The sequence below is a fragment of the Mobula birostris genome, chromosome 7, assembly GCF_030028105.1.
Source record: "Mobula birostris isolate sMobBir1 chromosome 7, sMobBir1.hap1, whole genome shotgun sequence".
Taxonomy (NCBI): Eukaryota; Metazoa; Chordata; class Chondrichthyes; order Myliobatiformes; family Myliobatidae; genus Mobula; species Mobula birostris.
Window position 1 is genome coordinate 173,181,926 of NC_092376.1, and position 19,108 is coordinate 173,201,033.

General features: G+C 46.4%; 1 protein-coding gene and 1 long non-coding RNA gene across 4 annotated transcripts in view; one reads left to right on the plus strand and one right to left on the minus strand.

Moving 5' to 3' along the window:
* Nucleotides 1–15,667, plus strand: part of hdac3 (histone deacetylase 3) — a 72,227-nt gene extending 56,560 nt beyond the window's left edge. For all 3 annotated transcript variants that reach the window (XM_072264089.1, XM_072264091.1, XM_072264092.1), the window contains 4 exons: nucleotides 4,205–4,263; nucleotides 4,859–4,938; nucleotides 8,258–8,415; nucleotides 14,441–15,667. In XM_072264089.1, the coding sequence (XP_072120190.1) occupies nucleotides 4,205–4,263; nucleotides 4,859–4,938; nucleotides 8,258–8,415; nucleotides 14,441–14,510 (367 nt within the window). In that variant the 3' untranslated portion in view covers nucleotides 14,511–15,667. The remainder of the gene's footprint in view (nucleotides 1–4,204; nucleotides 4,264–4,858; nucleotides 4,939–8,257; nucleotides 8,416–14,440) is intronic.
* On the minus strand, nucleotides 1,843–18,181 carry LOC140200574 (uncharacterized). Its single transcript, XR_011886666.1, has 3 exons — nucleotides 15,182–18,181; nucleotides 3,947–5,666; nucleotides 1,843–3,793 (listed from the first exon to the last, which is right to left on the minus strand). It is a non-coding gene; the product is annotated as an uncharacterized lncRNA (long non-coding RNA).
* Between the last annotated feature and the right edge of the window lie 927 nt (nucleotides 18,182–19,108).

The following is a 19,108-nucleotide window of genomic DNA, read 5'->3' on the forward strand; positions in this document are numbered from 1 at the left end:
AATTTTCCACACATAGACTGGGAAACCCATTCTGTAAAAGACCTGGATGGTTTGAAGCTTGTAAAATATGTGCAAGATAGATTTTTGCAGCAATACATAGAGGTACCAACTAGAGAAGGGGCAGTGTTGGATCTCCTGTTAGGGAATGAGATAGGTCAGGTGATGGAGGTATGTGTTGGGGAGCATTTCGGGTCCAATGATCACAATGCCATTAGTCTCAATATAATTATGGAGAAGCATAGGACTGGACCCAGGGTTGAGATTTTTGATTGGAGAAAGGCTAACTTTGAGGAGATGCGAAACGATTTAGAAGGAGTGGATTGGGACAATTTGTTTTATGGGAAGGATGTAATAGAGAAATGGAGGTCATTTAAAGGTGAAATTTTGAGGATACAGAATCTTTATGTTCCTGTTAGGTTGAAAGGAAAGGTTAAAAGTTTGAGAGAGCCATGGTTTTCAAGGGATATTGGAAACTTGGTTTGGAAAAAGAGAGATATCTACAATAAATATAGGCAGCATGGAGAACCTGACCTCGATTGCCCAATCAGCTGCTTTCTGCTGAGTCTGAGCTATTCAAATCTTGATTGACTTGATTGCACAGTCCGGACAAATATCGGACTAAAATTTAATTTCTCAAGCGTACTAAATAAATATGCCCATTCAACTCTGTCAAACACTTTCTCAGCGTCCAGTGACATGACACATTCTGGAGTTCTAGATGAAGAAGTATAAACAATATTCATTAATCTCCTAATATTAAAAGACGAATAATGACTTTTAATAAATCCAGTCTGGTCAACAGAAATAATTTGAGGCAATCCATTCTCCAATCTAGTTGCCAGTATTTTAGAAAAAATCTTGGAATCCACATTCAGCAAGGATATTGGCCTATATGATGCACATTCAGTAGGATTCTTATCTTTTTTAAGAATTAGGGAAATAGAGGCTCCATAAAAAGATTGTGGTAATTTACCTATAAATAATGCATCCTTAAAGATTCTACATAACCAAGGAGAAAGTATAGTAGAAAAGGATTTTAAAAGTTCTACTGTGTAGCCATCCGGACCAGGTGCTTTACCTGAATTCATCGAAGAAATAAAATCCTTTATTTCTTCTTCTGTAATAGGTACATCTAATGTTAAACGTTCATTGGGTGGTAATTTCAGAATATTCAATTTCCTTAAAAATTCATGCATTATAGTGGGATCATCAGGAAATTCTGATTGATATAATGAAGTATAAAATTCTTGAAAAGATTTATTTATCTCATCATGATCAACCATCAGACTACCATCTCGTTTACGAATCTTAATAATCTGGCATTTAACCAAAGCAGTTTTCAATTGATTAGCCAGTAATTTACCAGACTTATCACCATGTATATAAAACTGACTCCTAGTTTTAATTAATTGATTTTCAATTGAAGATGTTAGTAATAAACTATGCTCCATTTGAAGTTCGACTCTCTTTTTATGAAGCTCCTTGCTGGGAGCAATGGAATATTTCTTGTCAATTTCTTTAATCTTGTCAACCAGCATAAGTATTTCATTATTAATACCCCCTTATCCCCACCCACAAAAGCCTGAAACAAAGCCAAAGTCCAGCCGAAGAATAATCTAACACTAAATCTAACCCCATCTCTCCTGAAGGCAGCCCGGAAATATATGTTTTTAAAAAACCACCCATAGTCAAAATAAGTAAAAAAAAAAAAAAAAAAGATTACCATAAATGGAAAAAAACTACAGCAATTAGTAAAACACAAAATTTCAAACATAAAACAGAGTATCATCTTACTAACATGTCAAAAAAAGAACAAGTGCCAATTCATATTGTTAGTTATTTTCAAACATGAACGATTGAAAATATTTTATACTTTATTGTCGCCAAACAATTGATACTAGAACGTACAATCATCACAGTGATATTTGATTCTGCGCTTCCCACTCCCTGGATTATGAATATTAAATATTAAAAATAGTAAAATTAGTAAATATTAAAATTTTAAATTATGAATCATAAATAGAAAGTAGAAAAATGGAAAATAAGGTAGTGCAAAAAAACTGAGAGGCAGGTCCGGATATTTGGAGGGTACGGCCCAGATCCGGGTCAGAATCCGTTCAGCAGTCTTATCACAGTTGGAAAGAAGCTGTTCCCAAATCTGGCCATATGAGTCTTCAAGCTCCTGAGCCTTCTCCCGGAGGGAAGAGAGACGAAAAGTGTGTTGGCTGGGTGGGTCATGTCCTTGATTATCTTGGCAACACTGCTCTAACAGCATGCAGTGTAAAGTGAGTTCAAGGACGGAAGATTGGTTTGTGTGATGAGCTGTGCCGTGTTCACGATCTTCTGCAGCTTCTTTCAGTCTTGGACAGGACAGCTTCCTTACCAGGTTGTGATGCACCCTAGAAAAATGCTTTCTACAGTGCATCTATAAAAATTAGTGAGGGTTTTAGGGGCCAGGCCAAATTTCTTTAGTTTTCTCAGGAAGTAAAGGCGCTGGTGGGCCTGAATAACGCACCGAAAAAAAATAAGGTCATGGGGAAGAAGAAAGCAAGACGACATCTTGAAATGTAAAAAAGCAAAAAAAAAAACAAATACTTCCCCATTAAAATTTCAAAGAAAGTGGAATCAAACACCAAATCTTCTACTTACTTTCGGAAACAAAAGATTAGAAGTAAAAAAAAACAGTACCACTAAAGGAAAAAGAAAATTTTTATCTGGAAATATGAAAAATACCTACACTACAAACCAAAAGCTAAAACACTCAAATTATAAAAGTCCAGATCTGTAAGCTAGTTATTAGCTTAAAAAAGACAAATAAGAACAGAGATGAAAAAAAAACAGTACATTAATTAGTCCGTAGCAGACGAACACTGATCATCAAGAAACCTTTGAGCTGCACTTGGAGAATTAAACGACGAGAATTATCTGAGAGAACAATTCTCAGATGTGCTGGGAACAGCAGAGCTGGTTTAAGGCCCTTCCGATTACATTCGGACATCAGTGGTTTAAAAGACATCCGTTCCCTCAGAACTTCAGGACTAAAATCTTCGACGAGGCGAAATTTGAAATTTTGAAATTCGATCATACCTTTCCACTGGGCAACTCGTATCAAACGATCCTTGATGTGAGCATAATGGAAATGAATTATAACGGGTCTCAGCTTAGATTCTATGGGAGGTTTGGGACGGAGCGTACGGTGCGCTCCATCGATCAACGGAAGAGCATCCAGAACTTCTGAGCCAAACACATTGAGAAAAGTATTTAATAGGATCACCCCTCTTGATATCTTCGGGAAGCCCGATTATCCGCAGATTCTGTCTCCGGGATCGATTTTCGGGGTCGATAACCTTGGATTTGTAACATTCCAACAGTTGAGATGTCGAAAATAGATTTTGTTCCAGGAACACTTTGACATCTCAGACAGGCTCCCTCTTGCTAATGAGGGAAACCAGATATTACTTCTGTCCCTGCAAGGGCAGAGGCCGACAGCTCGCTTTTTTGATATTACAATCTGTAGAGTTGCTTGTTCAAGTTCCCCTGACACTCTCTGCCATCGAGAGAGAGCGGGGTCCTCCAACAGCTGCGCCTGTTGCCTTGATGTTTCCACCTCCCACAAAGCTTCAGTCGGTAACGTTGGTGAGGAACGGGATCGTCCACAAGGCGCACCCCGAAGGATCGTGAGATGCCAAAGTGCAGGCCACTCAATGGGTTTGAAAAGTGAGAACCCACCGCCCGTGAAGAATGTAGTTTGAGCGCAGCTGTAGATCACGGTCTCCAACAAGAACCCAGCCACCTCGAAAAGGACAAAGAAAGAGATATGAGAACAGCAGGAGATTTAAACTGGTTCGCAAATGGACTTAAAGAAGTCGCCCAAGTCTGCCATCTTTTGCTCCTCCCAGCTTCTTACTCCATTCCCCTCCCACACTTCCCCCTCACTTGGTCTTACCTATCACCTGCCAGTTTGTATGCCTTCCCCTCTCCCCTCCTCCTCATTCTGGCTCGTTCCCTTTCCAGTCCTGATGAAGGGTCTCGGCCTGAAACGTCGACTGTTAATTTCACTCCAGAGATGCTGTCTGACCTGCCGAGCTCCTCCAGCGTTGTATGTGTTGCCAGCACGTGATGCATTGAAAAGGACGGGAGAAGCAGGCTCCCAGTGTGATTGTTGGAAAGCAGCCTTCTGTTCATTGTTCTCTCTCTCTCCTAGGACATTCGAAACTTCGTTACTGGTTGACGAAGAGATTAGTGACGAGCTGCCATATAACGGTAAGTTAACTGGTGTCAGAGGTGCTAAACTCTAACTCACCAGGCAAAGTTAGAATGTAATCACTGAAACTAGGTTGCCGATGAGCATCAGAACATAGTTAATTAGCAGTGGGGAATTCATTGCCACAGATGGCTGAGGAGGCCAAGTCATGGCTATATTTAAAATGGAGGTTCATAGATTCTTGATGAGTCAGAGCCTCAGGAGAATGGGGTTGAAAGGGATAATAAATCATTTATGATGGACGATGAGCTGAATGGTTTAATTCTGCTCCTATGTATTATGGTCTTTTGGTCTAACCAACACTGAGTTCTGGTGAGAGCTAGCACCGAAACTACCCTGGGAGTGGAATTGTGCCTGTGCTGTGGTCAATTTTGTCAGAGCTTGCAAGGAGGGATGAGGCACAGTGTGGTCAACACCGGCAGTAACTCAACAACAGTCCTGATGAAGGGTCTCGGCCCGAATTGTTGACTGTTTATTCCCCTCCATAGATGCTGCCTGACCTGCTGAGTTCCTCCAGCATTTTGTGTGTGTTGCTCTGGATTTCCAGCATCTGCAGAGTCTTTTGTGTTAACTCAACAATTCCCTCTTCCTCAGAGTACTTTGAGTACTTTGCACCAGACTTCACGCTTCACCCGGATGTGAGCACCAGGATTGAGAACCAGAACACAAGGCAGGTTAGTGCTTGGTCCGAGTACCCACCCTGTATCTGGTAGGTGGGATATTTTACTTGTGAAATTTGTACTCAGTGAGGTGAGAGAAACATAAATGTTGTTTGTTTATCTTTTCCCAAAGCAGGGACAGCATAGATTAGATTATGATTAGATTAGATTATGAGGACACTCAGTCCTCGTTTATTGTCATTTAGAAATGCATGCATTAAGAAATGATACAGTGTTCCTCCAGTATGATATCACAGAAACACAAGACAGACCAAGACTAAAACTCACAAAACCACATAATTATAAAATATAGTTACAACAGTGCAAAGCAATACTGTAATTTGATAAAGAGCAAACCATGGGCACGTTAAAAAAAAAGTCTCAAAGTCCCGATAGCCCCATCATCTCACGCAGATGGCAGAAGGGAGAAACTCTGCCTGCCATGAATCTCCAGCGCCGCAAACTTGCCGATGCCGCATCCTGGAAGCACTCGACCACAGCCGACTCTTGAGTCCGCCCGAAAACTTTGAGCCTCCGACCAGCCCTCCGACACTGAGCCAAGCGCTTCGACCCTGCCCCGGCCGCCGAGCAACAAGCAAAGCCGAGGACTTGGGTCTTCCCCTCCGGAGATTCTGGATCACACAGTAGCAGCAGCAGCGAAGCAGGCATTTCAGAAGTTTCACCAGATGTTCCTCCGTGCTTCTCACGCCTGCCTCCATCAAATCAGGATTGTGCATGGCACCCTACTTGACAGATAACAGATATTCATCACCGGAGAGGCCACTGCGCACTGTGTCACGCCGCCATCTTCTCCTCTCCTCTCATAGGTCCGAGACAGTGGAATTCCCTCCACACCGTCCCGTCACATACTCCTGGGGTCAGACGTAGAGTGAAGCTCCCTCCACAGTGTCCCATCACACACTCCCAGGGTTACAAACAGAGTGGAGCTCCCTCCACACCGTCCCATCACACACTCCCGGAGTCAGACACAGAGTGAAACTCCGTCTACATTGTTCCATCACACACTCCCAGGGTCACATACACAGTGAAGATCTCTCTACACCATTCCATCATACACTCCCAGGGTCAGACCCAGAGCGAATTGCAAGGCATCTGACCTACAAAGAATTGCGAGGACTGCTGAGAAGATCATCAGGCGCTCTCTTTCACCCATCAGAGATATTCGTTAGAAGTGTTATGTACAAGGCATACAAGGAAGCCAGTGGGAAGATAGCGGATTGAGAAACTTTTAAAAATTTGTGAAAGGAAACATAGGAGGTCATAAGGAAGGAGAAGATGAACTATGAAAGCAAGCTGGCGACTAATATCAAAGAAGATACTAAAAGCTTTTTTAAGTGTATAAAGGGTAAAGGAAAGTTGAGGGTAGATATAGGACCAATAGAAAATGACGCTGGAGAATTTGTAATGAGACACGCAGAGATGGCAGAGGAGCTGAATGCATATTTTGAATCAGTCTTCACAGTGGAATACATCTGCACTATTCCGGACATCCAAGAATCTCAGGGAAGTGAAGTTTGTGCAGTGCAAATTGCGACTAAGAAGGTGCTCAGGAAGCTGCATGGTCTGAGGCTGGGTAAATCTCCTGGACCTGATGGAATGTACCCTCGGGTTCTGAAGGAAGTAGCTGGAGAGATTGCGGAGGCATTAACGATGATCTTTCAAGAATCGATAGATTCTGGCATTGTACCGGATGATTGGAAAATTGCAAATGTTACTCTGCTATTTAAGAAGGGTGGGAGGCAGCAGAAAGGAAACTATAGACCTGTTAGCTTGACATCAGTGGTTGGAAAGTGGTTGGAATCAATTGTTAGGGATAAGATTATGGAGTACCTGGAGGTACACGACAAGATAGGCCAAAGTCAGCATGGTTTCCTGAAAGAAAAATCCTGCCTGACTAACCTACTGCAATTCTTTGAGGAAATTACAAGCAGGGTAGACAAAGCAGATGCAGTAGATGTGGTGTACTTGGATTTTCAGAAGGCCTCTGACAAGGTGCCGCACTTGAGGCTGCTTAGCAAGATAAGAGACCATGGAATTAAAGGGAAGTTACTAGTGTGGGTGGAGCATTGGCCAATCGGCAGAAAACAGAGAGTGGGAATAAAGGGATCCTATTCTGGCTGGCTGCCGGTTACCAGTGGAGTTCTACAGGGGTCGCTGTTGGGACTGCTGCTTTTTACGATGTACGTCAGTGATTTGGACTATGGGATTAATGGATTTGTGGCTAAATAGGCTGATGATATAATGATAGGTGGAGGAGCTGGTAGTGTTGAGGAAACAGAGAGCCTACAGGAGAATGAGGGGGGATCTTGTAGAAATACTCCAAATGTTAAAAGGCCTGAACAGATTAGATATGGCAAAGTTATATCCCATGGTAGGGAGTCTAGGACAAGAAGGCACAACTTTAGGACTGAAGGATATCCACTTAGAACAGAGATGCTGAGAAATTACTTTAGTCAGAGAGTGGTAAATATGTGGAATTTGTCGCCATGAATATCTGTGGAGCCAAGTCTTTGGGTGCATTTAAGGCAGAGATAGATAGGTTCTTGATTAGCCAGGGCATCAAAGGGTATGGGATGAAAGCAGGGGAGTGGGGATGACTGGAAGAATTGGATCAACCCATGATTGAATGTCACAGCAGACTCGACAGGCTGAATGGTCTGTTTTGCTCCTATACCTTATGGTCTGATATATGGCGGCGTTTAGCATCATCAATCATCACCCCCACCCCTCTCAGTACAACAATCACATTGTCAGTGACCCCCCCATCCAACAATCACATTGTCAGTGACCTTCCCATCCAATAATCACATGGTCAGTGACACCCCATCCAACAATCACATTGTCAGTGACCCATCCATCCAATAATCACATTGTCAGTGACGCCCCATCCAATAATCACATTGTCACTGACCCCCCCCCCGCCATCCATCCAACAAACTCTCTGATCACCTCCCATCAAGCAGGAGATGCCCTGCCGTTCAGACAAGAACTGTTCAGATGGGAAACAGTTTCTTCCCCCAGACTCTGAGAGTATTGCACGCCCTGCCGCCACCTGATCTGATCACCTATTAAATGCCAATATTGTTGTACTGTTTACTTTTTTGCTTTTGCCCTTCTTATCTGTTGTTATTTGTGGTGATATTACTTTGTGTTGTCTGTGTGAGTTATATGTACTGTGTTGTGCACCTTGGTCCAGAGGAATATTGTTCTTGAGGTGGGACTGTCTGCGTGTGAGGCTGGGGTGTGGCAAGGAATGTCGGGGTGTGAAGCGGTGGCTGATGGCCGCGTTCCTGATCAGAACGTTGTATTGTAGTACCTCGATCAGATCCGGCAGACCATCTTTGAGAATCTGAAAATGCTGAATCACGCACCCAGTGTCCAGATCCACGACGTTCCGTCAGACCTCCTGAGCTATGAACGGAGTGATGAGCCCGACCCTGAGGAGCGTGGGTCCGAGGACAACTACAACAGGTGGGTGCCACAGGAGACACAATAATCCACCCCATCCCCACGTATCCATACTCCCAGACCCCGAGGAACTCCCCAAATCCTTCGATAGCTCACCCAATCCCAACAAATTGGCGTCCGAGAACCCTGTACCCATCTCACTGTTCACTTCCATCTTTCCATGTTATCCTTGTATGACATTGGAATTTGGAATGAGAGTCCTTGAGGTAATTCCCTCCACCTTCTCCCTAGGCCTTACATGGTGAAACTATTAGATAGGCTTATAGGCTGGTAGCAGCAGAGATACAGAGGAGCAGATTGGGAGGCAGATTTTAGGAAGGTGCAAAAATAACAGGGTTGTTATCATGGGTGACTTTAACTTCCCTAATATTGATTGGCACCTGATTAGTTCCAAGGGTTTAGATGGGGCAGACTTTGTTAATTGTGTCCAGGATGGATTCCTGTCACAGTATGTTGACAGGCCGACCAGGGGGAATGCCATACTAGATCTAGTACTAGGTAACGAACCGGGTCAGGTCACAGATCTCTCAGTGGTTAGCATTTGGGGGACAGTGACCACCGCTCCCTGGCCTTTATAATTATCATGGAAAAGGATAGAATCAAAGAGGACAGGAAAATTTTTAATTGGGGAAAGGCAAATTATGAGGCTATAAGGCTAGAACTTGCGGGTGTGAATTGGGATGATGTTTTTGCAGGGAAATGTACTATGGACATTTGGTCGATGTTTAGAGATCTCTTGTGGGATGTAAGGGATAAATTTGTCCCGGTGAGGAAGATAAAGAATGGTAGGGTGAAGGAACCATGGGTGACAAGTGAGGTGGAAAATCTAGTCGGAGGAAGAAGGCAGCATACATGAGGTTTAGGAAGCAAGGATCAGATGGGTCTATTGAGGAATATAGGGAAGCAAGAAAGGAGCTTAAGAAGGGGCTGAGAAGAGCAAGAAGGGGGCATGAGAAGGCCTTGGTGAGTAGGGTAAAGGAAAACCCCAAGGCATTCTTCAATTATGTGAAGAAAAAAAGGATGACAGGAGTGAAGGTAGGACCGATTAGAGATAAAGGTGGGAAAATGTGCCTGGAGGCTGTGGAAGTGAGTGAGGTCCTCAATGAATACTTCTCTTCAGTATTCACCAATGAGAGGGAACTTGATGATGGTGAAGACAATATGAGTGAGGTTGATGTTTTGAAGCATGTTGATATTAAGGGAAAGGACGTGTTGGAGTTGTTAAAATACATTAGGACAGATAAGTCCCCGGGACCTGACGGAATATTCCCCAGGCTGCTCCACGAGGCGAGAGAAGAGATTGCTGAGCCTCTGGCTAGGATCTTTATGTCCTCGTTGTCCACAGGAATGGTACCGGAGGATTGGAGGGAGGCGAATGTTGTTCCCTTGTTCAAAAAAGGTAGTAGGGATAGTCCGGGTAATTATAGACCAGTGAGCCTTACGTCTGTGGTGGGAAAGCTGTTGGAAAAGATTCTTAAGAGATAGGATCTATAGGCATTTAGAGAATCGTGGTCTGATCAGGGACAGTCAGCATGGCTTTGTGAAGGGCAGATCGTGTCTAACAAGCCTGATAGAGTTCTTTGAGGAGGTGACCAGGCATATAGATGAGGGTAGTGCAGTGGATGTGATCTATATGGATTTTAGTAAGGCATTTGACAAGGTTCCACACGGTAGGCTTATTCAGAAAGTTAGAAGGCATGGGATCCAGGGAAGTTTGGCCAGGTGGATTCAGAAATGGCTTGCCTGCAGAAGGCAGAGGGTGGTGGTGGAGGGAGTACATTCAGATTGGAGGATTGTGACTAGTGGTGTCCTACAAGGATCTGTTCTGGGACCTCTACTTTTCGTGATTTTTATTAACGACCTGGATGTGGGGGTAGAAGGGTGGGTTGGCAAGTTTGCAGATGACACAAAGGTTGGTGGTGTTGTAGATAGTGTAGAGGATTGTCAAAGATTGCAGAGAGACATTGATAGGATGCAGAAGTGTGCTGAGAAGTGGCAGATGGAGTTCAACCCGGAGAAGTGTGAGGTGGTACACTTTGTTAGGACAAACTTCAAGGCAGAGTACAAAGTAAATGGCAGGATACTTGGTAGTGTGGAGGAGCAGCGGGATCTCGGGGTACATGTCCACAGATCCCTGAAAGTTGCCTCACAGGTGGATAGGGTAGTTAAGAAAGCTTATGGGGTGTTAGCTTTCATAAGTCGAGAGATAGAGTTTAAGAGTCGCGATGTAATGATGCAGCTCTATAAAACTCTGGTTAGGCCACACTTGGAGTATCGTGTCCAGTTCTGGTCACCTCAGTATAGGAAGGATGTGGAAGCATTGGAAAGGGTACAGAGGAGATTTACCAGGATGCTGCCTGGTTTAGAAAGTATGCATTATGATCAGAGATTAAGGGAGCTAGGGCTTTACTCTTTGGAGAGAAGGAGGATGAGAGGAGACATGATAGAGGTGTACAAGATAATAAGAGGAATAGATAGAGTGGATAGTCAGCGCCTCTTCCCCAGGGCACCACTGCTCAATACAAGAGGACATGGCTTTAAGGTAAGGGGTGGGAAGTTCAAGGGGGATATTAGAGGAAGATTTTTTACTCAGAGAGTGGTTGGTGCGTGGAATGCACTGCCTGAGTCAGTGGTGGAGGCAGATACACTAGTGAAGTTTAAGAGACTACTAGACAGGTATATGGAGGAATCTAAGGTGGGGGGGTTATATGGGAGGCAGGGTTTGAGGGTGGGCACAACATTGTGGGCCGAAGGGCCTGTACTGTGCTGTACTATTCTATGTTCTATGTTCATAAGACCATAAGAACAGAATTAGGCCATTTGGCCCATCGAACCTGCTCCTCCATTTCATCATGGCTGATCCATTTTCCCTCTTGGCCCCAATCTCCTATCTTCTTTCTGTATCCCTTCATGCCCTGGCCAATCAAGAATCTATCACCCTCTGCCTCAAATATACGTAATGACGGCGTCTACTGCCACCTGAGGCAACGAATTTCACAGATTCTCCACTCTCTGGGTGAAGGAATTCCTCCTCATCTCCATTCTAAATGTATGTCCCTCTGTTCTGAGGCTGTTCCCTCTGATCATAGACTCTCCCATCATAAGAAACATCCTCTCCAAATCTACTCTGTCAAGGCCTTTTAACATTCGATAGGTTTCAATGAGATTCCCCCTCATTCTTCTGAATTCCAATGGGTACAGACCCAGAGCCATCAAACACTCCTCAAGTGACAAGCCTTTCAATCCTGGAATCATTTTCATGAACCTCCTGTGATCCCTCTCCAATGTCAGCACATCCTTTCTTAGATAAGGAGCCCAAAACTGTTCACAATACCAATGCTTTATAAAGTCTCAACATTACATCCTTGCTTCTTGAAATAAATGTTAACATCACATTTCCCTTCCTCACCCACCAACTGAACCTACAGATTAACCTGTAGGGAATCCTGAGGATTCCAACGTCCCTTTGCTCCTCAGACTTCATTTCTTCTACCAAAGTGCATGACCATACACTTCCTGACACTGTATTCCATCTGCCATTTCTTTGCCCATCCTTCTAATCTGTTGAAAACCTCCTGTAGACTCTCTACTTCCCCAAAACTACCTGCCTCTCCACCTATCTTCGTATCGTCCACAAACCTGGCTGCAAAGCCATCAATTCTATCATCCATGTCATTGACATAAAATGTAAAAAAGTGGTCCCAACACAGGTCCCTGTAGAACACCACCAGTCACCGGCAGCCAACCAGAAAAGGCCCCATTTATTCCCACTCCCTTCCTCCTGCCAATCAGCCACTGCTTTATCCATGCTAGAATCTTTTGTGTATACCATCGGCTCTTAACTTTTAAGCAGCCTTATGCGGCATCTTGTCAAAGGCCTTCTGAAAATCCAAGCACACATGCTCTGCTGATTCTCCATTGTCTATCCTGCTTGCTCTTTCTTCAATGAATTCTAACAGATTTGTTAGACAAGATTTTTCCCTTGAGGAACCCATAAAGATTACGGCCTGTTTTATCATGTTACTGCAAATACCCAAAACCACGTCCTTAACAATCAAATTCAACATCTTCCCACCCACTGAGGTTAGGCTAACTGGTCTATAGTTTCCTTTCTTCTGCCTCCCTTACTTCATGAAGAGTGGAGTGACATTTGCGATTTTCAATTCCTTTGGAACCATGCCAGAATCAATTGATTCTTGATAGATCTTTACCATTACCTCCACAGTCTCTTCAGCCACCTCTTTCAGAACTCTGGGGTGTGACTCTGGTCCAGGTGACTTATCTACCTTCAGACCTTTCAGTTTCCCAAGAACCTTCCCTCTAGTAATAGCAACTTTACACAGTTCTGCCTCCTGACACTCTCGAACTTCCACCATACTGCTAGTGTCTTCCACACTGAAGACTGATGCAAAATACTTAAGTTTGTCTATTTCCTTGACCCCCATTACTACCTGTCCAGCATCATTTTCCAGGGGTCCAATATCTACCGTCATCTCTCTTTTACATTTTATATATCTGAAGAAACTTTTAGTATCCTCTTTAATATTATTGGCTACCTTACTCTTATATTCCATCTTTTCCTTTATGACTTTTTTTTTTACTTGGCTTCTGTTGGTTTTTATAAGCTTCCCAATCCTCTAATTTCCCACTAATTTTTGCTCTATTATTTGCCCTCCCTTTGGCCTTTATGTTGGCTTTAACTTCCCTTGTCAGCCACAGTTGTGTCATATTGCCTTTCGAATACTTCTTCCTCGTCGGGATGTATATATCCTGCACCTTCTGAATTGCTCCCAGAAATTCCAGCCATTGCTGCTCTGTAGACATCCCTGCAGTGTTCCTTTCCAATCAGTTTTGGCCAACTCCTCTCTCATGTCTCTGTAATTCCTTTTTTTCCACTGTAAGCAATTCTGGTTCATTGCACAACACCCAGACCAGTATAGTTGATCCCCTAGTGGGCTCAACAACAAGCTGTTCGTGTGCATTCCTCCTCTTGGGATCCAGCACCAACTTGATTTTCCTAAACTACTTGCGTCCTGATACCCCCATGATTATTGTAACATTGCCCTTTTGACATGGATTCTCTATCTCCCATTGTAATTTGTAGACCATATCTTTACTCCTGTTTGAGACTGTATGTAACTCCTATTAGGGTCTTTCGTACTCTCGCAGTTTCTAAGCTCTACTCATAATGATTCAATACCTTCCTACTCTATGTCACCTCTTTCTAATGATTTGATTTCATTTTTTACCAACACAGCCACGCCACCCCCTCGGCCTTCCTGCATCTTTTCAATACAATCTGTATCCTTGGATGCGAAGCTCCCAGCTATAATCTTCTTTCAGCCACGACTCAGTGATGCCCACAGTCTGTAACTGTGCTGCAAGTTCATCTACCTTATACTGCGCACATTCAAATTTAATATCTTCAGCCCTGTATTCACCTTTTTTGATTTTGTCTGCCATTTACATTGCAACTCATCCTGTTGACTGCAATTCTGCCCTATCTACAGCCTCTCCTCACTACACATTGCCTCTGCACCTTCGCTCCAATTTCCACCCCCCTGCCAATTAGTTGAAACCCTCCCAAACAATGCGAGCAAACCTGCCCACAAGGATGTTAGTCCTGCTCGGGTTTTTGTGTAAACCATCCCTTTTGTACAGGTCATACCTCCCCCAGAAGAGATCCCAGGGATCCATAAATCTGAACCCCTGCTCCATGTACCAACTCCTCAGCCTCGCCTTCATCTGCCAAACCATCCAATTACCCTCACTGGCATGTGGCATGGGCAGCAATCCCGAGAGGGGTGAAACATAGAAACATAGAAAATAGGTGCAGGTGTAGGCTATTCGGCCCCTCCAGCCTGCACTGCCATTCAGTATGATCATAGCTGATCATCCAACTCAGAACCCTGTACCAGCCTTCCCTCCATACCCCCAATCCCTTTAGCCACAAGGGCCATATCTAACTCTGTGTAGGAGGGATCTTAGAGTTGTGCTGGGCTGTAATGTTCTATGTTGTCTGTCCTAGGCCCGACGCTGGCAACGAATTTTACGACGGTGACCATGATAATGATAAGGAGAGTGATGTGGAAATCTGAGGACCAGATCTGTGGCTTTCCGTCCCATAGAGCAGAGCTGAGCGTCTCTCGTCGGCCTGACACAGGTGGTGGTTCCCCAGCCCCTGGACCCTTTGAGTTTGGTGTTTGGTTCTTTCACCTAGCGGGGCAGGAGAATTTGTTGGTTAGAATCGTCGGCACTCTGCGGTGGGGCGTGTGTCCATTCAGATACCAACAGTTGGCTTTCGACACCAAGCATCAAAGGGTTCAGGGATTAGGCCGCTGACACTGAGCATCGCCAGATCTGCAGCCTGGGACAGCCGTTCTTTCTCCGTCACACTGTCATTGAGCCTGGAAGGTAATCCAGAGATTCTGAGGTGTTATCGGTACCCTGACCCCACCCTTCCCTCACAGACACGCGAGTCATTAATGTCCTTTGTGGAATATCTCTAATCACATTATTTTTATTTTAAGCAACACACACGTAATGCTTGAGGAGCTCAAGTTAGGCGGTATCTATGGAGGAGAGTAAGCTGTCTCTTTTTCCAGTCCCCATTCACCCCTCTTCTCACTTGCCCATCACCTCCCCGGTGCCCCTCCTGCTTCCCTTTCTCCCGTGGTCTACTGTCCACTCCTTCAGATTCCTCCTCCTTCAACCCTTTACCTTTTCAGCCAGCTTCTTACTTCATCCCCCCTCCTGGCTTCACTTGTACCTTCTGTCTTGTCCACCTTCCAGTCCTGATGAAGGGTCTCATCCCACAACGTTGACTGTTTATTCCTCTCCGTAGCTGCTGCCTGACCAGCTGAGTTCCTCCAGTGTTCTGTGTTGCTCCACATTTTTCATTTCTCAGACAATTTCAATGACACCATCCTGAGAATACAATGGAGTTGTGCAATAAATGAGAAAGTACTCTGAAAGTTCTGAGTCGCCAGGCGGAGTTCAGCCATGTGTAGACCACACGGTGTGCGAGGGAAGACAGTGAGGCAACTGTCCAGAAGATTTCACATGTTGGAATTACATATCAAGACATTGGTCTGCAAGGTTTGGGGTATCTGTGTCGCATTTGTGAGTTGGGTGTGTTAGCAAACTGTGATCAAGTTCAAATCATTTGACAGCAGCAACACACATCGCTCAGTGAGTGTTTTATTCTGTCGTTCAGTTTGTGTAAATAAACTAGGGTTGTCTATTTGAAAAACAATTCATTTTCTCATTAAAATGCTTTTAATAACTCGTTAAATTTTTGATCGTAGATCACATATGAGATCTTAGAACTTAAGTAATTTAATTGGCTTTATTTATCACAGTCTTAAAACCAGTCATTTCGGGCGGAGGGGTGGGGGACTCGTCAGCCATCATTGGCAGCTCATCTAGAAGGAAAACTTTTATCTCAAACCTGCGCTGCCTTGCGCCTATACCCACTCATGGGGAAGAGTAAATCCTGAGGAAAAATCTGGAGCTGGAATCTGTACATTGAGTTCAACACTGATGGGCAACTTCTGTGTCACTGGTGGCACCAAAGTGTACCCGTCTCTGCCGTTCCTTTAGCTTCATCAGCAGTGTGGAGTGGAGAGCCAACAGCCCATCTTGTGCAGAGGCATTCTGCCCAGCCCAGTGCCATCGAGACCACACATCCAGGTACTCATCCAAGCTTCTCTTCAGTGTTGCCATTCCCCCAGTTCCACTGGCAGCCCGCACCAGCCCGAGTGTTTCACCTTTCGTCCTTAACCCATCACCTCTATTCTAGTCTCACCCTACCTGAGCAGAAAAGATATGACCGTCCTTAGTTATATTAGTTGATTTATTTTCACTTAATGTTACCAGAGAACAGGAAGATTTGCTGAGTCCCCAAAGCTGGGAATGGGATTCTGGTTTGCACAAATAGAAGTATTGAGGGAGGGTCACACTGTGGGAGGGGCGGTACTGAGGGAGGGTCACACTGGGAGGGGCAGTACTGAGGGAGGGTCACACTGTGGGAGGGGCTTTACTGAGGGAGAGTCACACTGTGGGAGGGGTAGTTCTGAGGGAGGGTCACACTGTGGGAGGGGCAGTACTGAGGGAGGGTCACACTGTGGGAGGGGCAGTACCGAGGGAGAATTATACTGTGCGGTACTGAGGTGAGGCTCACAGAGCTCCCTGTCCTAAAGTTGAAAATTTTGCAGCAAAATCCTAAAAGAACAGTTTCTTTCCGGAAGGGCTCTGTTCTGTAACGTTTTCGGCCCGTGTCTCTCAAACAGTGAACAGCAGGTTGCCAAAGTTCAAGTCTTAAACATTGTTGGAAGCAGGAGTGGATTTATTCAGTTTTCTACCAGTGGAAATTCCCTCCCTCTGGACGGGCATGGCCCAATGCAATTGGGCAAAGGGACCAGAGCGGCTGGAGGAAGCAGACTGGCAAGGGAGATGCCTTCGTTTTCACAGCGGCACTGAACTTTTTCCTTTGCACAGACTTGCCCTGCCCTGTATAGAGTTTTCTTTTTCAGACTCTATGCTGGTGGTGTGCGTGTAGAACTGCAAAATGCCAGCAGTACAGTTGAATTTCAGACTGCACAGTGGTCTGTTATAGCGGGCTGCAAATTGTAGACACTGCAGCTGTATGAGGAGGCTGCAGGTTCGGGGGTTACTGTTTGTGAAGAGGGTCACTGATTAAAAATGCTGTGCAGTGTACTGTACCTGCTTCAGTCAGCAGGAACGCCGCTGTAAAAGCCATGGGTGACTACTGGAGCTTGTGAGGACATTATTGCAGCAGCGGTTTTGAACGGGGAAAACTATTTTCTATTTGAGGTCAGCGAGAGATGTGTTTCTGGCCCTGAGGGTGGGGAGGGTTTCCTGCGAGTGGAGTTGGTGTTGGCCCCTGTACAGAAGGTACTCTCCAACGTCCACCCACTCCCATATCCCTGATGTGGCGCTCCTGGCCCAACTGTGCTGTCTGGGTGAGTTGCAACCAAAAGTAACCCCAATGTGGTACGGGTCACCTCTGAGGGGGTTTTCAGCCACCAGCTCGTGCACCTGGAGTGGGGCGGGGATGCCAAGGGTCGACTTCAGGTGCATCCTTACATCATCCCGCGGCTATGGGCCGCTTGCAATGCCATGCCAGCAAAGAGTTTGGACATATTTGAAGGAATTGCCCAAACTGCTAGGTTCCCAACTCCGCCTTGGAGGCACAGGACGACACCGCTGGGCTCCCACTGACTCTCTCATGCTGTTCCCCCACCCCCGTTCCAGCAGTGGAAGTGAGGGAGGGCACAGCGCTGAGAGGTAAGTTCGGGTGGGAAGTGAGGGAGGGCACAGCGCTGAGGGGTGGGTTCAGGTGGGACGTGAGGGAGGGCACAGCGCTGAGAGGTAAGTTCAGGTGGGACGTGAGGGAGGGCACAGTGCTGAGAGGTAAGTTCAGGTGGGACGTGAGGGAGGGCACAGCGCTGAGGGGTGGGTTCAGGTGGGACGTGAGGGAGGGCACAGCGCTGAGAGGTAAGTTCAGGTGGGACGTGAGGGAGGGCACAGCGCTGAGGGGCGGGTTCAGGTGGGACGTGAGGGAGGGCACAGCGCTGAGGGGTAAGTTCAGGTGGGACGTGAGGGAGGGCACAGCGCTGAGGGGTAAGTTCAGGTGGGAAGTGAGGGAGGGCACAGCGCTGAGGGGCGGGTTCAGGTGGGACGTGAGGGAGGGCACAGCGCTGAGAGGTAAGTTCAGGTGGGACGTGAGGGAGGGCACAGCGCTGAGGGGTGGGTTCAGGTGGGACGTGAGGGAGGGCACAGCGCTGAGGGGTGGGTTCAGGTGGGACGTGAGGGAGGGCACAGCGCTGAGAGGTAAGTTCAGGTGGGACGTGAGGGAGGGCACAGCGCTGAGAGGTAAGTTCAGGTGGGACGTGAGGGAGGGCACAGCGCTGAGGGGCGGGTTCAGGTGGGACGTGAGGGAGGGCACAGCGCTGAGAGGTAAGTTCAGGTGGGACGTGAGGGAGGGCACAGCGCTGAGAGGTAAGTTCAGGTGGGACGTGAGGGAGGGCACAGCGCTGAGGGGCGGGTTCAGGTGGGACGTGAGGGAGGGCACAGCGCTGAGAGGTAAGTTCAGGTGGGACGTGAGGGAGGGCACAGCGCTGAGAGGCAGGTTCAGGTGGGACGTGAGGGAGGGCACAGCGCTGAGAGGTAAGTTCAGGTGGGACGTGAGGGAGGGCACAGCGCTGAGAGGTAAGTTCAGGTGGGACGTGAGGGAGGGCACAGCGCTGAGAGGTAAGTTCAGGTGGGACGTGAGGGAGGGCACAGCGCTGAGAGGTAAGTTCAGGTGGGATGTGAGGGAGGGCACAGCGCTGAGAGGCGGGTTCAGGTGGGACGTGAGGGAGGGCACAGCGCTGAGGGGCGGGTTCAGGTGGGACGTGAGGGAGGGCACAGCGCTGAGGGGCGGGTTCAGGTGGGACGTGAGGGAGGGCACAGCGCTGAGAGGTAAGTTCAGGTGGGACGTGAGGGAGGGCACAGCGCTGAGAGGCAGGTTCAGGTGGGACGTGAGGGAGGGCACAGCGCTGAGAGGTAAGTTCAGGTGGGACGTGAGGGAGGGCACAGCGCTGAGAGGTAAGTTCAGGTGGGACGTGAGGGAGGGCACAGCGCTGAGAGGTAAGTTCAGGTGGGACGTGAGGGAGGGCACAGCGCTGAGAGG